Source organism: Brassica oleracea, chromosome C1 (genome assembly GCF_000695525.1).
Source record: "Brassica oleracea var. oleracea cultivar TO1000 chromosome C1, BOL, whole genome shotgun sequence".
NCBI classification, from domain to species: Eukaryota; Viridiplantae; Streptophyta; class Magnoliopsida; order Brassicales; family Brassicaceae; genus Brassica; species Brassica oleracea.
In genome coordinates this window covers 5,325,330-5,348,717 of record NC_027748.1, presented here as the reverse complement: position 1 = coordinate 5,348,717, position 23,388 = coordinate 5,325,330, and the positions used below count along the sequence as shown (strand labels likewise).

At 33.8% G+C, this 23,388-nt stretch overlaps 1 protein-coding gene and 1 pseudogene across 1 annotated transcript; both read left to right on the top strand.

Annotated features, from left to right (window-relative positions):
- The first annotated feature begins 246 nt into the window (after nucleotides 1-246).
- Nucleotides 247-1,695, top strand: LOC106329780. The gene has a single exon (XM_013768423.1). It carries the CDS (start codon nucleotides 247-249, stop codon nucleotides 1,693-1,695), a length of 1,449 nt encoding a protein of 482 aa, XP_013623877.1.
- An 18,112-nt stretch (nucleotides 1,696-19,807) lies between these two features.
- Nucleotides 19,808-21,024, top strand: LOC106302083 (annotated as a pseudogene).
- Nucleotides 21,025-23,388: the final 2,364 nt, after the last annotated feature.

The window sequence follows — 23,388 nt, the reverse complement described above, 5'->3', positions numbered from 1 at the left end:
AGTTATTCATTAAAGATAAGTAGAATAACTTATATGTTTAGGATAAAGCTAAGAATCCTAGATAGACTAGTAATAGGTTAAGATAAGGATCCCTATTACCTATATAAAGAGATCTAATGTAAGATGATCTAATTGTAAGAAAGAAAGCTAAGAAAGAAATAAAACAAAGAACCGTTTTATAAGTTTTGTGTCTTTGATTCCTTTATTTGGTATCAGAGCTTGTGGTTATTATTGATCGCATAAACCATGGCGGATTCAAAGGCATTAGTGAAGATAAAAGATGGCGTACCTGGAGCTGTGGTCTGTCCGATGTTGACAACGTCGAACTACACAGTTTGGGCAATGAGGATGAAAGTTCTTCTGCGTGTTCATAAGGTTTGGGAAACAATTGAGCTAGGAACAGAAGACGACGAGAAAAATGATGTAGCAACAGTACTTCTGTTCCAGTCGATACCTGAAGGACTGATTTTGCAAGTTGGAGACCTAGGTTCCCCTAAGGTGATATGGGAAGCTATTAAGACAAGAAACCTAGGAGCAGAACGAGTTAAATCAGCCCGTCTCCAAACATTGATGAATGAGTTCGATCGTATGAAGATGGAGGACTCCGACTCCATTGATACGTTCTCAGGAAAGATATCAGAACTTGCTTCTAAGGCGGCATCGTTAGGTCAAAGTATTGAAGGACCAAAGGTCGTGAAGAAGTTCCTTAATAGCCTACCTCCGAAATTCATTCATATGACAGCATCTTTAGAGCAGTTGTTAGACTTAGAGACGACTAGCTTTGAAGACATTATCGAAAGACTTAAAGCTTATGAAGAACGTATAAAAGGGTATGAACCATTTGAGCAACAAGGAAGTCTTCTGTACTCAAATTCTGAGAAGTCATATGATCAAAGAGGGTCAGATAATGGAGGAAGAGGCAGAGGCCAAAACAGAGGACGTGGACGAGGTAACAGAGACAGAGGTCGTGGCAGGAGCAACACAAACGAGAAAAGTAAAGAGAAGAAGGACTATTCTCATATCGTGTGCTATAATTGCAAGAAGAAGGGACACTTTGCATCTGTGTGTACTGAAAAGAAAGACGAGGAAGAGCTCAACAAAGCAGAGACAAAAGTTGCGGATGAAGCACTATATATGCATGAGGTAGTGTTTCTTAATGAAGGCAAGGTCATGCCTAAGAGGCTCGAGTCAGACACAAAGGAAGATGGTGTCTGGTATTTAGACAATGGCGCTTCAAACCACATGACCGGAGAGAGGTGTTACTTCTCAGAGATGAATGAAAACATCAAAGGGAAAGTAAAGTTTGGAGATGGCTCATTCGTTGATATAAGTGGCAAGGGTTCGATTCTCTTTGAAGCTAAGACAGGAGAGCATAAACTGCTTACAGATATCTACTACATTCCTGAACTAAGGAGTAACATCCTAAGCTTAGGACAAGCAACAGAGCAAGGATGTGATGTTCGAATGAAAGACAACTACTTGACTCTAAAAGATCCTGAAGGGAGATTGCTTGTTAAAGTCATGAGAACAGCAAATCGTCTCTATAAGCTGAAGTTACAAGTGCTAAGAGCAACCTGTCTGCACACAAGATTGGAGGAGGAACCATGGAGATGGCATGCCAGACTCGGCCATGTTAACTTCAAAACGATAAGAGCTATGGCAACTCAAGGAATGGTATATGTTTGCCGGAGATAAGTGAAGAACAATGTCTCTGTGACTCATGCCTGGTAGGGAAGCAGACACGACGACCGTTTCCAAAAGCAACGAAGTTCAGGTCGTCACGTCCCCTCGAACTCCTACACGCAGACCTTTGTGGTCCAATCTCACCTGCAACTCTCTCTCTCAACCGATATATCTTGGTGATTATTGATGATTGCACAAGGTATATGTGGTCGATATTGATGAAAGATAAGAGTGACGCGTTCGAAAAATTTAAGACATTCAAGAAGCTGGTTGAAAAGGACTTCAACAAAGAAATAATGACGCTACGCACAGACAGAGGTGGTGAATTTACTTCACACGAGTTCAATAAATATTGTGACAGCAACGGCATAAGAAGGCATCTGACAGCACCCTATACTCCGCAGCAGAACGGCGTAGTGGAGCGTAGAAATCGGACGCTAATGGAGATGTCACGAAGCATACTAAAAGCCATGAGTGTGCCTAATTACCTATGGGGAGAGGCTGTTCGACATGCTACCTACTTGATTAACAGAGTACCCACAAGGGATTTGTCTAATCAAACTCCCTATGAAAGTATAAAAGGAAAGAAGCCGAGCATATCTCACATTAGAGTCTTCGGGTGTATAGCGTACGCAAAGAAAGACTCAGGTCAGCTAAGGAAGCTCGATGACAGATCAGAAGCTGCTGTTCACTTGGGTATTGAACCAGGAACCAAGGCTTATAGACTCTACAATCCTACTTCAAAACGGATAATTGTAAGTCGAGATGTGATCTTTGATGAAAAGGCTCGTTGGAATTGGTAGGGAGAAGGCAAGCAAGTCCAAACTGAGCCTGAGCCTGGAATGTTTCACATGACGTGGGGTAGTTCAGAAGACAGTGGAAGCGGCCCGTTTGTAGCTACAGAGGAAGACAATGCTGCAGAGACCGTAACCAATCTACCTGAAATAGAGGAAGCCAGTCCTGAGACAAGACAAGAAGAGCACGAGCCTACGCGAGAAGTAAGACGCTCGTCTCGAGAATCCAACAAACCTGGCTACCTTAAAGATTATGTGCTGCTAGCTGATATAGAATGCGAAGTGTTACTACTTGCGTTGAACGATGAACCGGTATCAATACAAGAAGCACTCAAAGATAAACGATGGAGAAGTGCTTGTAAGGATGAGATCTGGTCCATAGACAAGAATGAAACATGGGTGCTAGTGGAGAAACCACACGGAGTGAAGCTGATAGGACTCAAGTGGATCTTCAAGATTAAGAGAAACGCAGACGACAGCATAAATAAATACAAGTCAAGGCTCGTCGCCAAAGGGTATGTTCAAGAACACGGTATAGACTTTGATGAAGTCTTCGCTCCAGTGGCTCGGATTGAAACTATAAGGCTACTAGTTGGCTTTGCTGCTGCAAAGAAGTGGGAGATTCATCATCTAGATGTTAAAACGATATATTTTGATGGAAAAAAAATTGAAATCATGTAATAATAAACATTTCTAAATTATGTAAATTTAGTTTTACTAAAATTGAATTGTTTTCAACATAGATGAGTGAAAGAAGATTAATTTATGATAGTCATTGGTTTAGGGTTTGGTTACATATGTTATAACATTGTTGGTATATTGGGTTAGATTTTGAAATCTTACCTTTTTAAAACAATTTTTTTGCCCTATATGTTTTAGTGACTATCTAATAACTTGATTTAAACATTTTCTAAGTATCTTAAAAGTTTAAGAAAGTGTTTTTTTTTAGTTATTTGATTATAGGGTCTGGAAGACTCACAGAATACTTCTCAAAGTCTTCTGACGTATCCCACCTAAATTTTAGTAGAATTTAGGGTTCCGCCTAAATTTTAAAAGAATTTAGTTTTTCCGCCTAAATCAAAATCTTCAAGAAGTCTTCTAGGGAAAGGTTTCTCATGTATTAGATCTTAAAAGTAATTAATAAATTTGATAAAAAAATATTTGAAAGAGAAAAAATTAAAAATCATGTATTAATAAACATTTCTAAACGATGGAAATTTAGTTTTATTTAAAATGAATTATTTTTAACATAAATGAATGAATATAGATTGAGTCATGATAGCCTTCGATTTAGGGTTTGGTAACATATGTTATAATATTGTTGGTATTTTTAGGGTTAGATTTTGAAATATTATCTTTCTTTTTTTTTTAGTTTTACATATATGTGTTTAGTGACTATCTAATTAATTGATTTAAACATTTACTAAGTTTTTTCTTAAGTTTAAGGAAGTCTTTTTGCTTAGTTATTTGATTATAGGGTCCGGAAGTCTCCGAGAAGACTTTGGTTTAGGGTTTAGTAACATATGTTATAGTATTGTTTGTATTTAGGGTTTGATTTTAGAATTTTTTAACTTTAAATTTTTTTTTACCTACATGTGTTTAGTTTTGTGTATTAAATGCTATATAAGTAGATTTTAAGTTTAATGAATTGTTTTTTTGCTATTTAGTTATTTAGTTTGTTATTTGATTAGGTTATGGTTTGGAAAACATCTAGAAGACTTCTTAGGCAGACTTCCCAATAAGTTTTCTGACATATTCCCGCCTAAATTTTAGTAGAATTTTAGTTTTCCGCCTATAAAGCGAAGTCTTCCAGAAGACTTTAGGGTCTAGAAGACTTCTTGTGAAGTCTTATGTATCGAAAATATTTAACCTAATTAGAATTTTTGTCTCCGTATATAAAGAAAATTTACACATTTTTTTTCTTCTTCTCAAATGGCTGCAACAAAAATGTAATGTTTCTAACTCTAAAACTCTCCAACCTATCTATAATCTCTTTGAACATCAAAACACCAAACTTTAAATCCATTTCTCATTTTTTTTCTTATGTCTTCTCAGTAATTTTTTTTTTTTTTTGCAGATTTTTTATTACATGGTCCTCATCTTTCACTTCTTCAAAGGAATATCTATATATTTTGGATATGTATTATTGTGTGTTTTATATATTAGATTCTAAAATGTTATAGATTCAACTTAATGTGACTGTTTTGTTTATAATTATATTTTTGAAGTTTCCTCTCTTTTGAAGTCATTTGAATGTTTTTGAATTTGCATATTTTTCTGATCTGAGACAGACTTTGAAAGACTTCTCAGAAGACTCTCGGAAGACTTTTGGCAAGTCTTATAATGCATTTTTTGCTAGAAGACTTCCTACAGGAAGTCTTCCAAAGTCTCCAGGAAGTCTTCTGTCCATAATGATACAAATTTTGGATATGTATTTTGTGTGTGTTTATATATTAGATTCTAAAAGTTATAGATTCAACCTAATTTGATTGTTTTATTTATTATTTAAGCATAAAAGTTCTATTTTTGAAGTTTTCTCTGTTTTGAAGGCGTTTGAATGTTTTTGAATATGCAGATTTTTTCAGATCTGAATCACACTTTGGAAAACTTCTCAGGAGACTCTCGGAAGACTCTCGGAAGACTTCTTGGGAAATCTTCTATGGCATTTTATGCTAGAAGACTTTCCACGAAGTCTTGAGGAAGTCTTCTGCCTAAAGTGATACAAATTTTGGATATGTATTTTGTATGTTTTATATATTAGAGTCTAAAAAGTTATAGATTCAACCTATTTGAATAATTTATTTTTGAAGTTTTCTCTGTTTTGAAACTATTTGAATGCTTTTGAATATGCAGTTTTTTTCATATCTGAGTTAAAATTTAGAAGACTTTTCAGAAGACTTTGGGAAGTCGTCTAATTAAAATTAAGTATTAAAGTTTTATTTGTAAGTCGTCTAGAGAAAGTCAAATTTCTGACACAATCAGATCAATTGCAAAACTAACATGTTTATCCTAGATTACTTACCGGGAAGTCTTCTTTGGTATTTTCGAGATTTTTTGTAAACACAGAAAAGTTGGAAAACTTCCAGAGAAGTCATCTCTAAGAAATAGACATATAGTCAATTGTGAAACTAACTTATGCATTGACCAGATGATTTCCTTGTAAGTTTTCTGACGGACAGATCAGGAAAAAAATGATTTCATAGCTTCAACCAGTGAGATAACTTGTTTAGCTTCTCCAACTACACAAACTTCATCACCAAAGCAATCCACTTGTTAATGACCAAGAATAATGAGCTTTAATGGCTCTATGAACCTTAAAAAGTTTATAATTAAAATCTTGGATATTTTGGATGAATATAAAAAGAAAGTGAAAGAGATGTTGTTTTAGGGCATAAGAAATAAGATATGAGGAGTGAAAATCAATTTTAGGTGCATTAAAAGCTTCAAATTAGTTGTTCATGGTGGTTTTGTATTTATGCCAATGGAAATATTGTAAATATTTGATGAATATGAGGATGATATAGTAAAATATTTATTCTCAAAAATAAAAATAAAAATAAAATAAAAAATGGTATTTTCGTGAATAATCCAAACTTTTGGGATAAAAGGACAAATGAAAGTTTCAAAAAAATCATGGGTTAGTTTTATGTTTAACCTTGAGTTTTGAATCATATTTGCAAAAGCCTTATAATCTAAGAGAATACAAAGATAATATTTTGTAATTCATTATTTTGTTTCTTTGTCTCACTGTTTTTAAATCTAAATTATAGAAAATATATAATGTTTATTGGCTATTGTGATTTTGTTGATATTTTATGTGTTGTGATTGTTTACGATCACGTTCTTTCACTAGATATCATTTCAGTAAACAAATACAATAAATATATTTAAGAAAATAAGTTTTTAATTTCAAATCAAAATTTCTTAATGTGATTATCACTATAAAAAAGATTTTGATCCAACATCTACATCCTATAAATAAAACTATGAAACAAAAATATATTTTAATACATTGATAACCAATATGAATATTGAAGTCTTATAATTTAAAATTTTAATTTAAAATTTGTATTTAATTTAATAATTTATTTTTTATAAAAATAAATATTAGAATTAAAAATTGTTATGTATATATGCGGACCATCAACTAGTAAATTGTATATATGTATTTATTAAGTATACATATATTGCTTTAAAATTGATATATATTAATTAATATATCATGTTTGATCATGTTTATATTTAATCAATATCTTCCTATATATTAAATAAGAAGTCATTTGAGTGATTTTTGATATGGTGTCAATCATAAAGCGAGTTTAAGAAATTTTTTTAATAATTTGATTGGTAGAAGTTATTTAATTTTTAATTATTTTAGTTAGATCTATAATAAAAGGTAAGTCTATAACTAATTAATATCACTAAACCAAATAGTATAAATGATATTAAAAATAATAATTGTCACAATTATAGAAATTGTAATAATGTTTGATTAATCTATCTTATTAAAGTAGAAGTAGTTTAAGCTTTTATTTGGCAACATAGATAGCAGTTAAAAAAATGTTGTTTGGAAACATGGATAGCAGTAAGTTAGGAAAAAAAAGTAATGAGCTTATGCTATTAAAAAATTGGAAGTCCATTACATTATATTAAAAAGTAATGAGTTTAAGTTACTTGATATACATATTCAAATCAAAAAAATAATTTAAAATTGATTTATATCAAAAATTCATTCAAAAATATACATATATTCACAATTTGATTTTTACTAACATATTTTCCAATAACCATTATAAAAATGTTTTCAATATATATAAGAAAAATGCAATATAAAGCCCAATTTCAAACACCAACTTAAATTATGTTTTTATATTCATTGAAATTTAAAAATATAAAATATGTGATTATTTATATGATTGTATGTATAAAATATTATTAATTATAAGAAAACTTATTTGATGGTACGTATAAAATATGATTAACTATATGAAAACACATATTTTTGTAACTTATGATGACACATATAGGATATATAATAGTGATTAGGGGTGGACGTTCGGGTTCGTTTCAGATCTTTGAGGATTCGGTTCGGATTTGGATAACCAACTTAAATTGTTTTGGTTTAAATATTTGGATAGAGAATTAATAATTATTTAAGTATTTTTGGAGTTTTGAGTATATTTTAACTATTTTAGATATTTTTTTTGTCATCTTTGAATTTCATTTAACTTAAACTGAAGTACCATCGTTACATGACAAAAGTCGACAAGAGTCGCAACTCTTCCGAAGACCATAGCCGGCGATTTCACATATCGAACATCCCAGAGACCCATATTAAAAACATAAATAGAAACCTTACTCTAGAGACTAACACAAACAAGGGATAATGACTTGAAATACTTAAAGATCAAAGGAACTCAAACCGAAATCCATAACAGCACCAGGTCGCCAATCATAACCAAGAACCTGAAGACGCAGGAGTTGAACTCAAAAACAGAGACTTGAGAAGACCACAATCCATCAAGGTCACAACCACAACCACACGAGAAACAACACCGGCGGAAACAATAAAAAACCGAGGTGCAAAAGGAGCCAATAACAACCGCACAACCACACGAGAAACAACACCGGCGGAAACAATAAAAAACCGAGGCGCAAAAGGAGCCAATAACAACCACTACCGCGTCTGTAATAAGACCACGAACAACCCAAGAGAGGAAAGGCACAAGGTCGAACCTTGAAACTCCAAGCAGGTAAAACGTCTAAAAGGATCAGCAGCTCTTGCACGCGGACCCTCGTGTACCCAAACTCAACCATCTACAAAGCAAGAGAGTGGTCACGTCCTCGCAAGAGAAGAGCCGAAGATCGAACCCATAGCTTCGTCTTGATACCTCACACCATAGAGAAGAAGCAAGTAGATGCCTACACAACAGATTACCATCCAAGAGATGAACCCAACAAAAGAGACCCTGACAAACACAGATTACCAACGGCTCACGAGAACGAGGAGAAGCATGAGCACACCTGATCAAAAGCTACGACCAAGAAGAATGAACGGCTTAAAGATACCAAGTCCGGAACATATAGCCTCCCCATATCCTAACCCGTTGAGAAGGCACTTCACACACCACTAAACTTCAAAGGAAGACAAGCCACATCTCAAACCCCACAAGAACTAACAAAGCATAACCCTAACGGAAGAACCGCAAACAAGAGATTCTTCAAGCAATCAGAAATTGTATCTCTTCATCAGTGTCGGACCCAAACCACCATCCTAAAACCACCGCAAAGACCACTACAAAGCCCAGGCCTTATGAATCTCCAACCCGAATCAAGCAAAAAGGATCTGAACCACGAACCAGCAGAGACCTCCGCTGTCACCAACCACACGGACTGCAACCACCTACCACAGTAAGGATCCACACAAGACCCCGACAAAGCAAGAGGTGTCCGAGTCGTTCCCTTCTACTTTACCCCGAGCCTTAAACCTTTATTTATCAAAAAAAAACTTTTTCTTTTCACTAAAAAAAAACTTATAATAAACCTAGCTTAAGGAGGAAAATCTGGGGAAAATTATGTACGATGAATACGGTGGATTCAACAGTTCCAAAACTTATAATTTTAAATGCATAACATAAATACAATGCATCCACTTTATATGAAAAATCAAATATTTTATTTTTTATTTACTATTAGTTAAGTATATGAGAAGTTTACTTCAATTTTTTTAAAAAATATTATAAGATTTTCTAATTTTTTTTCCGGATCAACCGGTGTTGGTTGACAGGTTAATAACAGATTTTTGGGTTTTAGATCTATAGTACTAAAAGAAAAAAATTCTTAAAAAATCTACTTCTGCAAGTTTATTGGATTTATTCATTAGAAATTTAAATTATATCATTAAAAAAATCTTATTTAATTTCTCCACAATTATATCATTTAAACCTCAAATATGGGGTCCACCCACACACTATCATCCACACACTATCATCTCCATATCGGTTTATATGTAGTAGACTTATTAAGTTGGTAAATACACAGCAATTATGAAAGTTAAATATGTTGTTGCTTTGTTGAGTTTACATGTCGTAAAACATTGACCCTTCAAAAAGTTATATATATTATACCAGATGTGTCGAGCTTATAATATAATAATATATATTTTTTATTTATTAGTGAATTTTAAAAGTCAATCTTACACTATATTTTTAACCTATGTAAACATTGTACAATGAATAATTTCTTCATATTTTTTTTTTGAAATCGCGCACCATATCAAAATGTATGCATGGATTCTTTTTATAGATTATATAATAGTTAATTTTGTCATTTAAAGTTTTCATTTGATATTTTAAATACGAAAGTATGCTGATTTTAAATTACAGTATAACCTTTTTTAAACAAAAATATATAAAAATTGATAGGTATTGTTTAAAAGTTTTGAAAACAAAAAGTTCAATAGGAAAAAATTAACCTTATAAATATTTCATAAATATTCCAAAATATAAATATCTTAACAAACAATATACTAATTTCTATAAAATCGACAACTTAACAAATTAATACCAAACTTAAATCATATATATACATTTAACATAAATTATAGAAAAATGTTTAAAACATTAAAAAAATATCAATACAAAATGGGTTAGAATATATAACAGTTTGTTTTAAATTATATTATTAAAATAAAATCATTGTAAAATAAGTTAAACAAACAGGTTAAATAAATAAACATGCGCGTCAAAATTATAAGAAATCTTCTAAATTTTAGTCTAATTTAAAAGGGGATTTATCAAATATGACTCAAAACTTGACTTTGATTGCAAAAATATACTCAAACTTGAATCAAATGCAAAAAACAAAAAAACATATGTCATTTTTACGAATATAGCTCCAGTAAGTCGTCTGAGATGCTTAAAGTCGTCTAGACGACTTACTTGGTGTAGTTGATCTTAAAAATAATTTATAAACTTTTTAAAAAATATTTTGAAAAATAAAAAATGAAATTCATGTAATTATAAACAGTTTTAAGTAATGTAAATGAAAATATAATAAAATTGAATAGTTTTCAGCATAGATGAGTGAAAGTAGTTAATCATGATATTCTTTGGTTTTATGGTTTGACAACATATGTTGTAGTATTGTATGTATTTTTAGGGTTAGATTTTGGAAAGCTTGAATATTTTTTTGAAAAATTAATTTTTACCTATAAATGTTTATTTTTGTGTATAGTAAACACTTTTGAAGTTTAATTTAATTTTATGAAGTGTTTAGTTAGTTAATTAAGTTTAGGGGTTATGTTTAGGGTCTAGACGACTAATTTGTAAGTCATCTGGTGAATAATTTAAAAAATTATTTTCCCGTTTAATAATTTAAACCAGACGAGGAAGTCTTCTATTTTAATTTCCCGCTAAAAATATTAAAGTCTTCTGGGTGACTTACAAGTAAGTCGTCTAGGAAGTCGTTTGAATCAAAAATATTTAACCTAATTGGAATTTTTTTCTCCCTATATAAAGAAAAATTTACACATTCTCTCTCATTCTCTAAAATGGCTGTAACAAAAATGTAATTTTCATCATTCTTAAACTCTTCAACCTCTATCTAATCTCTTTGAACTTATAAACACTGTATATCCAAATCCAGATCTGAAAAACCTTCATATCCAAAAACATTCAAATGGCTTAAAACAGAAAAAATGAGTGGAAGATTAGATAAATCTACTTTTATAGAACACACAAAAATACATATCTAAAATTGATAGATCTACCTTTAAATGAGTGGAAGATGAGAACCATTTGATGAAAAACTCTTCAACCTCTATCTAATCTCTTTGAACTTATAAAATGAATTATTAAACAAAAAATTTGGTTTTTTCTAGACGACTTACACGTTAGCTCGAGTTTTTTTCCTAGATGACTAACATGTAAGTCGTCCAAGATAATCAAGGTTTAACCATAATCTCGGAATAAAATTCTGGACGACTTACATGTAAGTCGTCGGATGGACGATTTCCGTGTAAGTCGTCTAGAAAAAAAATCTTTTTTGTTTAATATTTCAATTGCAAAACTAACCTGAGACGACTTACATGTAAGTCGTCTAGAAAAAAATATATTATGTTTTTAATTTCCTACTGGACGACTAACTTGTAAGTCGTCCAGGAAAAGTCAAATTTCTGACACATTCCGGTCAAATGCAACACTAACCCGTTTTTTCTAGACGACTTACATGTAAGTTGTCTTGATTTTTTTTTATGAAACAAAGGTGGACGACTAACCTGTAAGTCGTCTAGAAAAAATAAATTAAATGTCAATTGCGAAACTAAACTCTGTATTGACCAGATGACTTACATGGAAAAAATCGAGACGACTTACCTGTACGTCGCCTGGACGAACAGATCTGGAAAAAATCCTAATTTTATAGTTTCAACCAGTGAGATACCTTGTTTAGCACACAAAAGTCTTCTGCAAGCACTAAGAATCTCAAACAAAAGTGACCCACCAAGAATCACAAGCTTCAATGGCTCTATGAACCGTAAAAAATTTAGATCAAAATCTTGGGATTTTTTTGGATGAATATGGAGAGAAAGTGAAAGAAATGTTGTTTTTAATTGATAAGAATTGAGAAAGAAGAAATGTAAATCAATTTGAGGTGCATTAAGAGCTTCAAATTGGTTGTTCATGGTGATTGTGTATTGATGGCAATGACAATCTTGTAAATACATGAAGATGATGAGGTTGAGAGAGTAAAAATGTCATTTCGAAAAGAAAAAAAAAGCTAATGGCATTTTCGAAAATAATGTGAACTTGTGGGGTGAATAGGACAAAAGAAAAATTCAAAAAAATATAGATTAGTTTTGTGGTTGACTTCATGTTTTGAGTCAATTTTGCAAAAACCCCAATTTAAAATAACAAAATAAATCATATAAACAACTTTAACGTAGATTATAAAAAGTTTAAAAATATATAAAGTATGAAAAAAATATTTTTATTACATAAATAAAATTTTCAACCGAATATTAATCCCGCGCTTTTAAGGGCGGATCAAAATCTAGTTACTTATTTATATTTTAATATTTCATAGATAAGTTCTTAATTATCAATTTTTGTACTAACTGATTTTTGTTAGAATAAAAGGTCTCGAGGCTTTTACTTTTATAATAACGACCTAAACATATTGAGTAAACCCTAGTACAACTTCGGCCGATCATGATCTCCGAAGAAGGTGAACCAACCCAAAAGAAGAAGAAGATTCCTGAGCCACCTTCATCGTTTTATTCACTTCCACATGAAATCACATAGAACATTCTTGCCCCTGTCTCCAGATGGAATTATCCATCTCTCTCTCTCTCTCTCATCTCCAAGAGCTTCCGCTCTCTCTTATCTCCTCTGGAAATCTACAAGACAAGATCTCAAATCGGAGTGAATGAAACATGCGTCTATGTTTGCTTAAAGCTGCCTAATCAACCATGTGAGAGCTGGTTTAGTCTGTGGACAAATTCCCTAATAAAAAACGAACCAAAGGGAGAGGGAAGACTAACTTGAGGTACTTAATGTGGTCGACCTCTGAGATTGAGGGAGAGACTGGAGAGAGAGATCAAAGGCTTGGATGAATTGCGTGAGGATTTAAAATTTGGGATGAAGTTTGAAATAGTTAACTACGGTGGGAAGCTTTTAGTTATGTCGTTGAGTTAAGCTTAAAGAATAAGGAAACTTGAGAAGCAAGTAAAAGACCTAATCCTATCATGTTGAGGAATTGGAAAGTATAATGTATTTAGGAAGTTTTCTAGATATGTTATCTAATAGAATTAGGTTACAATGATCTCTATATAAAGAGAATGTCGAGGTTTGATATTATGTGTGACTTGTGATTTAAGAACTTGGTGATTGAATAATAAGAGAAGGACTTCTTATTAATATTGTGATTCAATATTTGGTATCAAAGCCATACAAGAATCCATTCGAGTTTGATACAACATACATACGACTATGGCGGATGTCAAAGACGAACCTACGGCGACCAAGAAAGCTGGACATGCCTCCATAAAGTTCCCGATGCTAACTGCGTCAAACTACACCGTCTGGTGTATGAGGATGAAGATAGCACTTAAGGTTAGTGAAGTATGGGAAACAATTGATCCAGGAACCAAAGATGAAAAGAAAAACAATATGGCAATAGCGTTCCTGTTTCAATCCATACCAGAGGCGTTGATTCTACAAGTTGGCGATTTAGATACAGAAAATGGAGTATGGGATGCGATAAAGGCACGTAACCTTGTAGCTGAGAGGGTTAAAGAAGCGAGATTGCAAACATTAATGGCGGAGTTTGACAGACTTAAGATGAAAGATGGAGATACAATTGATAACTTTGTTGGGAAATTGTCTGAGCTCTCGTCAAAAGCCGCTACATTAGGAGAGGTGATCTAATCAAAGATAGTAAAGAAATTCTTGAAAAGTCTACTGAGAAAGAAATATATTCAGATTGTTGCCTCAATCGAACAGCTTCTTGACCTCAACTCAACAAGTTTTGAGGACATCGTTGGTAGGCTAAAGGCCTATGAAGAGAGAATTGCTGAAGATGAAGAAGAAGAACATGAAGATCAAAACAAACTTATGTATGCAGACTCGGGACAAGAAAGCTATGGTGGGTACGGAAGAGGTCGAGGACGGGGCGGTCGCTCCCCCTGGAGAGGAAGAGGCCGTGGCCGTCAAGGATCATCTTTTCAAAACCAGAGAGAAGCTTATAAACGTCGTTTAAACGGAGATACCTCTCATATAACCTGCATCTGTTGCGACAAACTTGGACACTACGCTTCTGATTGTCCAGATAAACAACTCAAGCTTCAGGAAACTGTAGAAAAGAAGGAGGAAGACACACACGATGCTGATGAACGAGGTAGTTTATCTCAATGAAAGGAAGGTGAATCCAAGCACGTTTGAAGCCGACTTGGATACGATGAACATATGGTATCTCGACAATGGTGCGAGTAACCACATGAGTGGAAACCGTTTGTTCTTCAACGAACTTGATGAAACCATCTTAGGAAAGGTGAGATTCGGAGATGATTCTCGAATTGACATAAGAGGAAAAGGCTCGGTCCATTTTATCTTCAAAAGTGGCGAGAAGAAAATCTTGAGCAATGTTTATTACATTCCTGGACTCAGAAGCAATATAATAAGCTTGGGGTAAGCTACTGAGGTCGGATGCGAAGTACGAATGAAGGATGATACGTTGACATTATTAGAACGTAATGGAAGATTAATGGTGAAAACTACACGATCCAAAAATAGACTATACAAGGTCGTGTTGCACGCTGATCAAGCTCAATGTCTTCTAGCACCATCAGCGAGTGGATCATCTATATGGCATGACCGCTTAGGTCACATAAACGCCGAGAAGTTAAAGATGATGGTCAACATGGAGCTTGTTAGTGGCGTACCTAAGACATCAGGTGGCGAAGAAAGATGTGTATCTTGCCTACTTTGTAAGCAAACCAGAAGACCCTTCCCGCAAGCAACCTTGTTTCGAGCCTCCAAAATCCTTGAGTTGATACACGGCGATCTCTGCGGGCCAATCTCACCAGCAACACCAGCCCAAAAAAGATATGTATCTCATTGATGACCATACAAGATATATGTGGACAATCTTGTTGAAAACAAAAGATGAGGCATCTGAAAAATTCAAACGATTCAAAACTCTTGGAAAAGGAAACACAACACAAAATCAAGACCTTTCGGACAGATAGAGGTGGAGAGTTCCTATCTCTTAAGTTTCAAGCCTACTGCAGGAAGAACGGCATCAACCGACAACTGACTGCACTGTATACCCCACAACAGAATGGGGTAGTAGAACGACGCAACCGGACCCTCCTAGAGATGACAAGAAAACACATGCACGTACCAAACATGTTATGGGGCGAAGCAGTACGACACTCTACGTACCTTATTAATCGGGTAGCTACAAGATCATTAGATAAAAAAACGCCTTACGAGGTACTACGCAGTCGGAAACCAAACTGCGCTCATCTACGAGTATTCGGATGTGTTTGCTATGAAAGAACAGAGACCACTGGGAGAAAGAAACTTGACGACAGATCACGGGTGCTTGTACACTTGGGAACGGAACCAGGATCAAAGGCGTACTGCCTACTCGACCCATCAAGCAAACAAATCAGAGTAAGTCGTGATGTGATCTTTGATGAAACAAAAGAATGGAGCTGGAACAAAACAGAGAAAGCAGAGTGTGATGACGCAGGAAAATTCATTGTCGAGGTTAAACGTTTGGGTAATAATGATGAGATCATTATCGAGGAAGGAGATGAGAATGAAACCGGTATAGAGATCAATGAAGAAGAAGTTCTTGAAGAGGAAGGAGACGAAGTGCAGCCGCAACTTAGAAGGTCACAAAGGGTGACTGTGAAACCCTCATACCTCGATGACTATATCATCTTGGCCGAAGTAGAGGGTGAGCGTTTGTTGATGATAGTAAATGATGAACCGTGGAACTTGGATGAGGCTAAAGAGTTGAAACTGTGGATTGATGCATGCAAAGATGAGATTTTCTCGATAGAGAAAAATAATACATGGGATCTAGTGGAACTACCAGCAGGAGTGAAGCCGATTGGGATTAAATGGGTGTTTAAGATTAAGCGGAATGCCGATGGAAGTATCAGTAAGTACAAAGTGGCGAAAGGCTACGTTCAAAAGCATGGTGTTGACTACGATGAAGTCTTTGCTCCAGTGGCTCGCATCGAGACTATCCGTTTAATCATCGCACTAGCTGCTTCCAACGGGTGGGAGATTCATCACCTAGACGTAGTTCAATCCGAAGGGTTCATCGTATCAGGACAAGAACACAAGGTGTATAAGCTTAAACGGGCTCTCTATGGCCTGCGTCAAGCTCCTAGAGCCTGGAACATTAAACTAAATCAGATTCTAAAGGGGCTTGGCTTTGAAAGATGCTCAAAGGAGCCTTCACTATACCGTAAGGAGGAGAATGATGATCTTCTCGTTGTAGTGGTTTATGTAGATGATCTACTCATCACCGAATCATCACTTGAGCTGATACAAGACTTCAAAGAGGAGATGGCCACCAAATTCGAGATGAGTGATCTTGGTCAGTTAACTTATTATTTGGGAATAGAAGTCATTCAACGCAAGGACGGGATCATTCTGAAACAAAATAGATATTCACGTAAGATCCTTGAGGAATCAGGGATGAACTCTTGTAACCCAACACATACGCCAATGGAGATGAATGCTAAGTTCTCTAAAGCGCTGGACGAGGGAAAGATCGACGAAAGCGAGTACCGTCGCAGCATTGGCTGCCTTAGGTACCTGTTACATACACGTCCCGACTTATCTTTCTCAGTTGGAGTACTTAGTAGGTATATGCAAGATCCTAAGATGTCACATGGTGCTGCGTTGAAGCAAGTCTTGCGGTATTTACGGGCAACATGTTCACTAGGTCTCTACTTTGCTCGCAACAAAGGATTAAAGTTGGAGGGTTATAGCGACAGTTCACACAATGTTGATGATGATGATGGGAAAAGCACAACGGGACATGTCTTCTATCTTTGTGAAAGTCCCATAACGTGGTGTTCAGCGAAACAAGAGATAGTAGCTTTGTCAAGATGTGAGGCAGAGTTCATGGCTGCAACAGAGGCTGCGAAACAAGCGATTTGGCTGCAAGAATTGTTAAGTGAAATCGTTGGTAAAGCTTGCAAGCGAGTCACTATTAGAGTGGACAACAAATCTGCGATTGCTCTGACAAAGAATCCGGTGTTTCATGGCCGAAGCAAACATATACATAGGAGATTTCACTTTATCAGAGAGTGTGTTGAGAACGAGCAAGTTAATGTTGAACATGTCCCTGGGGGTGAGCAAAAGGCGGACATCCTTACAAAATCACTTGGAAGAATTAAGTTCAAGGAAATGAGAAGTCTTATCGGAGTTCGAGATGTGTGTGAAGATGAGTTTAAGCTTAAGGGAGAGAATGTTGAGTTAAGCTTAAAGAATAAGGAAACTTGAGAAGCAAGTAAAAGATCTAATCCTATCATGTTGAGGAATTGGAAAGTATAATGTATTTAGGAAGTTTTCTAGATATGTTATCTAATAGGATTAGGTTACAATGATCTCTATATAAAGAGAATGTCGAGGTTTGATATTATGTGTGACTTGTGATTTAAGAACTTGGTGATTGAATAATAAGAGAAGGACTTCTTATTAATATTGTGATTGAATATATGTGGCATCCATATTCCTATCTTTGCATGAGAAACAAGATCTGGTATGCAAAGATTTGTTTAGAATCAAGATGCAAGGGACGTGAGGTGTGGGGTAAGGTGGAGTGTGTCGATATGCTTACCTTTCCTGTTGAAACATATGAAAGCTTTTGTTGTTTAACTGCTTTAGTTTGAAGTCTCTTAGAGATGGTATGAGTTTGGGTGCTTTTTGCTTCCAACATGCTGTTGTATTCTTTGAGACAAGCTTCTATGTTGGTTTTTATGGTGGCTTTCGTCAGTTTCATAGTTTGATTGTGTTTTCGCGTTACAATATTTTTTTTTGTGGGACAGTATGACACCTTCACGTCACAGTATATTGATTCTTTTTAAAAAATGAAACAACAATTGTAAGTGTTTTTGTGAATTGACATGATGATTTAATTTGTGTTAAGAATTAAGACTACATGGATGATTGGAAAGAGCTGTAGCTTTATATTTTTGGTTTAGAAATAAAATTGAAGATTTTTTTTGATGTGGCTATAGATAGATGTAGGTTTAAAAAGATTCAATGACTTACATATAAATTTTCTAAAGCAAAAAATAAGTGCTCTAGATTTATGGCTTTCCACAGCTACAAATAAATAAGAAGGAAAAAAAATTTGTAATTTTAAAAAAAATTTACAATGGCAAAACTTTGGGATGTTGAAATAATTTGGGCTGTAGAAATAATTTAGGCTGTAAAAAGATCTTAAAACACTTCTAAAGCACTTGCCAATCAATTTCTATAATAATTTTTCCAAACTCTCAATATAAATGACAATTAAACAAAAGTTATATCTTATTGAATAAGAATGGGAGGAGAATTGTAGTGATGACACTTTAGCTTAAATCCAAAGTTACAAATTAAATAATGTTACTCCAATTAATATATAAGGGATTATAACAATTGATGCTTTTAGAATAAAAGGTAACTTTTCTGAAGAAAAAAAAAGAATAAAAGGTAAATCCAAAGTTACAAATTAAATAATGTTGCTCCAATTAATATACTTCCTCCGTGAAAGTAATATTTTTTAGATTTTTTTCTTGTTCCAAAAAAGATAGATTCTCTATATTGTTGTACTTTTTTATACTTTTGAGAAACATTAATTGAGAATATTTGAATTGATTAAATTTCATTGGTGGAAAGTTATTGGAAAATGTATAATAAAGTAAAAAATAAATTAAATTATAAACATTTATTAAATTCTTAATAAACGTGTATACTCTAGAAAATCTTACTTTCGGGAACAAAGGGAGGGAGTATTAGGGATTATAACGATGAGGGTGATTGGTTGGGCCTTATCTACCTACTTTAGTTTTATTTTTTTCTAAATCATTAAACTTTACCAATCATGCTTTACCTTTACTTTTCAAAGTTAAAGCCTACATCAAATTTCTATTAATTTTTACCAATCATGCTTTACCTTTATTTTTAAAGTTACATCAAAAAAATAAAGCAAACATTTTTCTTATGTATTTTAGTTAAAAAACCTACATCTTTCATTTATAAGCTGTAGAAACTGTAGAATAAAAAAAATATCTATAATATCAAATAAATAATATAATCATAATAAAAAAACATCTATAAATATTTTACTCTAATTTTGGGTGCTTTTAAATTATTGAAATATTTTAAATAATATAAATATTATTTACATATCACATTTTAAATAACAGTAAACTTTGATAATTTTAAAAAATATTAATATAAATTATTTTAAGTGATAAAAATAATTATTATTTTATATATACATCACATATTTTATTTTAAAATATCTGCAGCCTATAGCTTACAGCTACAACAAATTTAACTACAGGAAAAGTCTCTGCAAAAATAATACACAGCAACAACTTTACACCTACAACCAATTTATCTACAGCTAAACTTTTACAACTAAAATTTTACAGCCACAGTCGAACCAATCATCACCAATAGATGCTTTTAGAATAAAATGTAACTTTTTCGGGAAAAAAAAGAAAGAATAAAAGGTAACTTTTCTGAAAGACCTAAACGTAAACCCTAGCTGTATTTATCATATCTCCTCTCCACAGCCAACTTCGGCCGATCATGATCTCCCAAGAAGTTGAACCAACCAACAAGAGGAAGAAGACGATTCCTGAGCCACCGTCGACATTGTTCTCGTCACTTCCACCTGAAATAACAGAGAACATTCTTGCCCGTGTCTCGAGATGGGCTTACCCTCGGCTCTCTCTCGTCTCCAAGAGCTTCCGTTCTCTGTTATCTCCTCTTGAAATATACAAGACGCGATCACAAATCGGAGTCAATGAAACATGCGTCTATGTTTGCTTAAAGCTGCCTAATCAACCATGTGCAAGCTGGTTTAGTCTATGGACGAAACCAAATAAAAAACGAGCAAAACGGAGAGGAAAGACCAAGTTTAAGCGGGATTCAAGTGGAAACTCGGTTGTTCCGACCCCTTTCTCTTCTTTCCATTCTCCTCCCTTCCCTCGTTACATTGCAACAACAGTTGGTTCGGAAATTTACATAATCGGCGGACCCGAAGGGAAGCCGGCTTCATCTGTCCGGATCCTTGATTGTCGGAGTCACACTTGGCGTGATGGCCCTAATATGACCGTGGCTAGGGATGATGCGTATACAGCTATACTCGATGGGAAAATATATGTAATTGGAGGTTGCGATGTTACTCTACAAACTGGATTGAGGTATTTGACGTAAGGACTCAGTCTTGGACAGCCTTGCCGTGTCCTGGCCCTGATGTGGACGACGAGTTACATGCATATTATTTTATTATAGTTAATGTGTGCGAAGGAAAAATTTACGTGGCGACAATTGGAAAGGACTACACTTACGAGCCAAAAGATGGTACGTGGAAACTTGTAAGAGAGAAATCGAATTTATTCTTTTCCAACTCCGTTGAGGTTTGGTGTGAGATGGAGAATGTATTATACTGTTGCACTGACTTGGGGTACTTAATGTGGTCCACCACTGAGATTGAAGGTAGAAAGTGGAGAGAGATCAAGGGCTTGGATAAATTGCGTGAGCATTTAAAAAGTGGGAATGAGTTTGAAATGGTTAACTACGGTGCGAAGCTTTTAGTTTTGTGGCATCCATATTCCGATCTTTGCATGAGAAACAAGATCTGGTATGCAAAGATTTGTTTAGAATCAAGATGCAATGGACGTGAGGTGTGGGGTAAGGTTGAGTGTGTCGATATGCTTACCTTTCCTGTTGAAACATATAAAAGCTTTTGTTGTTTAACTGCTTCTGTTTGATGTCTCTTAGAGATGGTATGTGTTTAATTATGTTCCTTTTGCTTCCAACATGCTGTTTTATTTCTTTGAGACAAGCTTATATGTTGGTTTTTATGGTGGATTTCAGTTTCATAATTTGATTGTGTTTTTACGTCACAGTATATTAATTCTTTTTAAAAATGAAACAACAATTGTAAGTGTTTTAGTGAATTGACTTGATGATTCAATTTGTGTTAAGAATTAACAATATATGAATATTCCAACATCTGTTTTCTTCTTGTAAGGATGCATCTCTTTTCGTGTACAAGTTACAACATGCTTAATCTATTATAGGCATTAAATATCATTAATATGATAGTCTAATAAGATATTATTTTGCTATTTTATTACTAGTTAGAAAATCATTCCAAATTTAGATCAGACATTATAGTATCCAATCCACTCTTAATACTTAGTGCATTCCTCCCAACCAGATCAGTCGATATGACATATAAAAAAATTGACATCACATTTTAATTGATGTTAGAATATATGAATATTGTGAAAAACTGAACATGTATACATAACTTAGCTATTATTGGGGACATCACATAAATTAGCTATTATTATTGGGGACATCAAGAAAAATTTAGTAAATTTTTTATAAAGCTTTTTATCTATTTTACTACTAAAAGTTCCATATATTGATAATTTATTCAAAGTCGTCATGTTAATAATGTCCGAACGTAGAACAAGCAGAATAATTATATTGATGAATAGTATATACAAAAACAGTTATACTGACGATATGATGCAGATTTTATTATAAATAAGAAAAATTCCCACATCTATCATATTTGAATTTTAGAATTATATAAAATATTTTTAGTATAAAAGTTAAAGTCTTTTAGCTTTCTAATAACTGTTTAGCAAAAATAGAAATAAGATCTTCTTGTACTAGCTAGTAATCTGCGATGTGCGTTGGGTACATTAAATATTTTATATTATATTAAGAAACTAAAGTAAGAATCTTAAATTTATAATTCAGTCCGGTTTTGTTTAAATTTTTTCGTTTTACGGTCAATACAAGTTAGATACCATATTAAAATTATATTTATTTTCTTTTGGTTCAGTTTATATATTATCGGTTTTAGTTTATAAGAAATTAGTGTAATTTAATTTATACTATTTTAACAACAGTAATTTATTTTATTATTAGTATATAAAGATATAAAATTATAACACACATTATAAAAATAATAAACATATGAAATGAATGAAATAGTTATATTTTTAGCGAATGGTGATGTAGTATAAGCTTTTACAACCTCCTTTCAGCAGTAGAAGCTTCATCATGTGAATATTTTGATGATCATGTTTCATCAGTTTATGTTCAAGTTTTTCCAGTGATGACATTTCATCGAGTTCATGTTAATAAACATATTAGAATTTCAATCGCAGGGTAATAACAAGTTAGATGGATAGTTGGGAACTATAATAAATGTTTTCACATTATGTGTGAAACTTATTTTGTTCTGAAAAGTTTTCTACAAAAGACACATTAACACTCTAATGTTTAAAGACTGCCGCTACAAGAAAACAGCGGCATACCGACGAAAAAAATCCTCGGAAATAACTCCTCGGAAATTCATTTTTCCTCGGAAATCCCTCGGAAATTTCCGGCGGAATTCCGAGGAAATGAATTTCCGAGGAAACTCCTATGATAAAATAAAAATCAAGAAATAAATGAATTGAACTTTAAAAAAAATAACTTACCGATTGAACGATTTCGTTGATTCGAACCTGGGACAAGTTGGTCGAAGCCGTCGAATCGTCATCCTCGGTTTGAAGCTGAGACACTTCGTCTTGCACCTGAGTTTGGACCAGGGTGACCACTTCCCTCACAAGCAGGTCGACCACGTCCCTCACAAGAGCGTCATCAATCTGGCCGGTCTTCTTGTTGGTATACGCCCTCCTCATTAGGGCGAGATCATCAACCGGCTCGCTATCATTTTCTTCCGCCTTGAAAAAAACATAAATTAAACAAACATTAGAAATTAGAAGAAATGCACAAAAAATAAAATTTCAAAACTTAAATAATTGAAGAAAACGCGGTTGAACTTACCATGCGATCCCCCAGAGTGACAATAGATTGAGCACCCAAGTTATGCTTGAAGACGCCCTTCCCTTTATTCTCGCTCTTGCGGTTGGTGGAGTTGGTGGAAGAAGTTTCTTTCGTCTCTTCCTTATCCCAATGCACACACAACTCCTTCTAGACCGTGTTGTTCATCGACTTTGGGACCTTTTAATAAAAAAAAAAAAAAAAGTTAAATAAATAAAAAAATAGTTTAATAAATTAAAAACAACCTTGTTTATTTCCCATTTCTTCTTCTACTCGTGCATCTGCTTCCCATAGTTGTCCATAACTTTATGGAC

What these genes read in the sequence shown, in the direction of transcription:
- LOC106329780 (XM_013768423.1), top strand. Translation starts at nt 247, where the DNA reads ATGGCGGATTCAAAGGCATTAGTGAAGATAAAAGATGGCGTACCTGGA.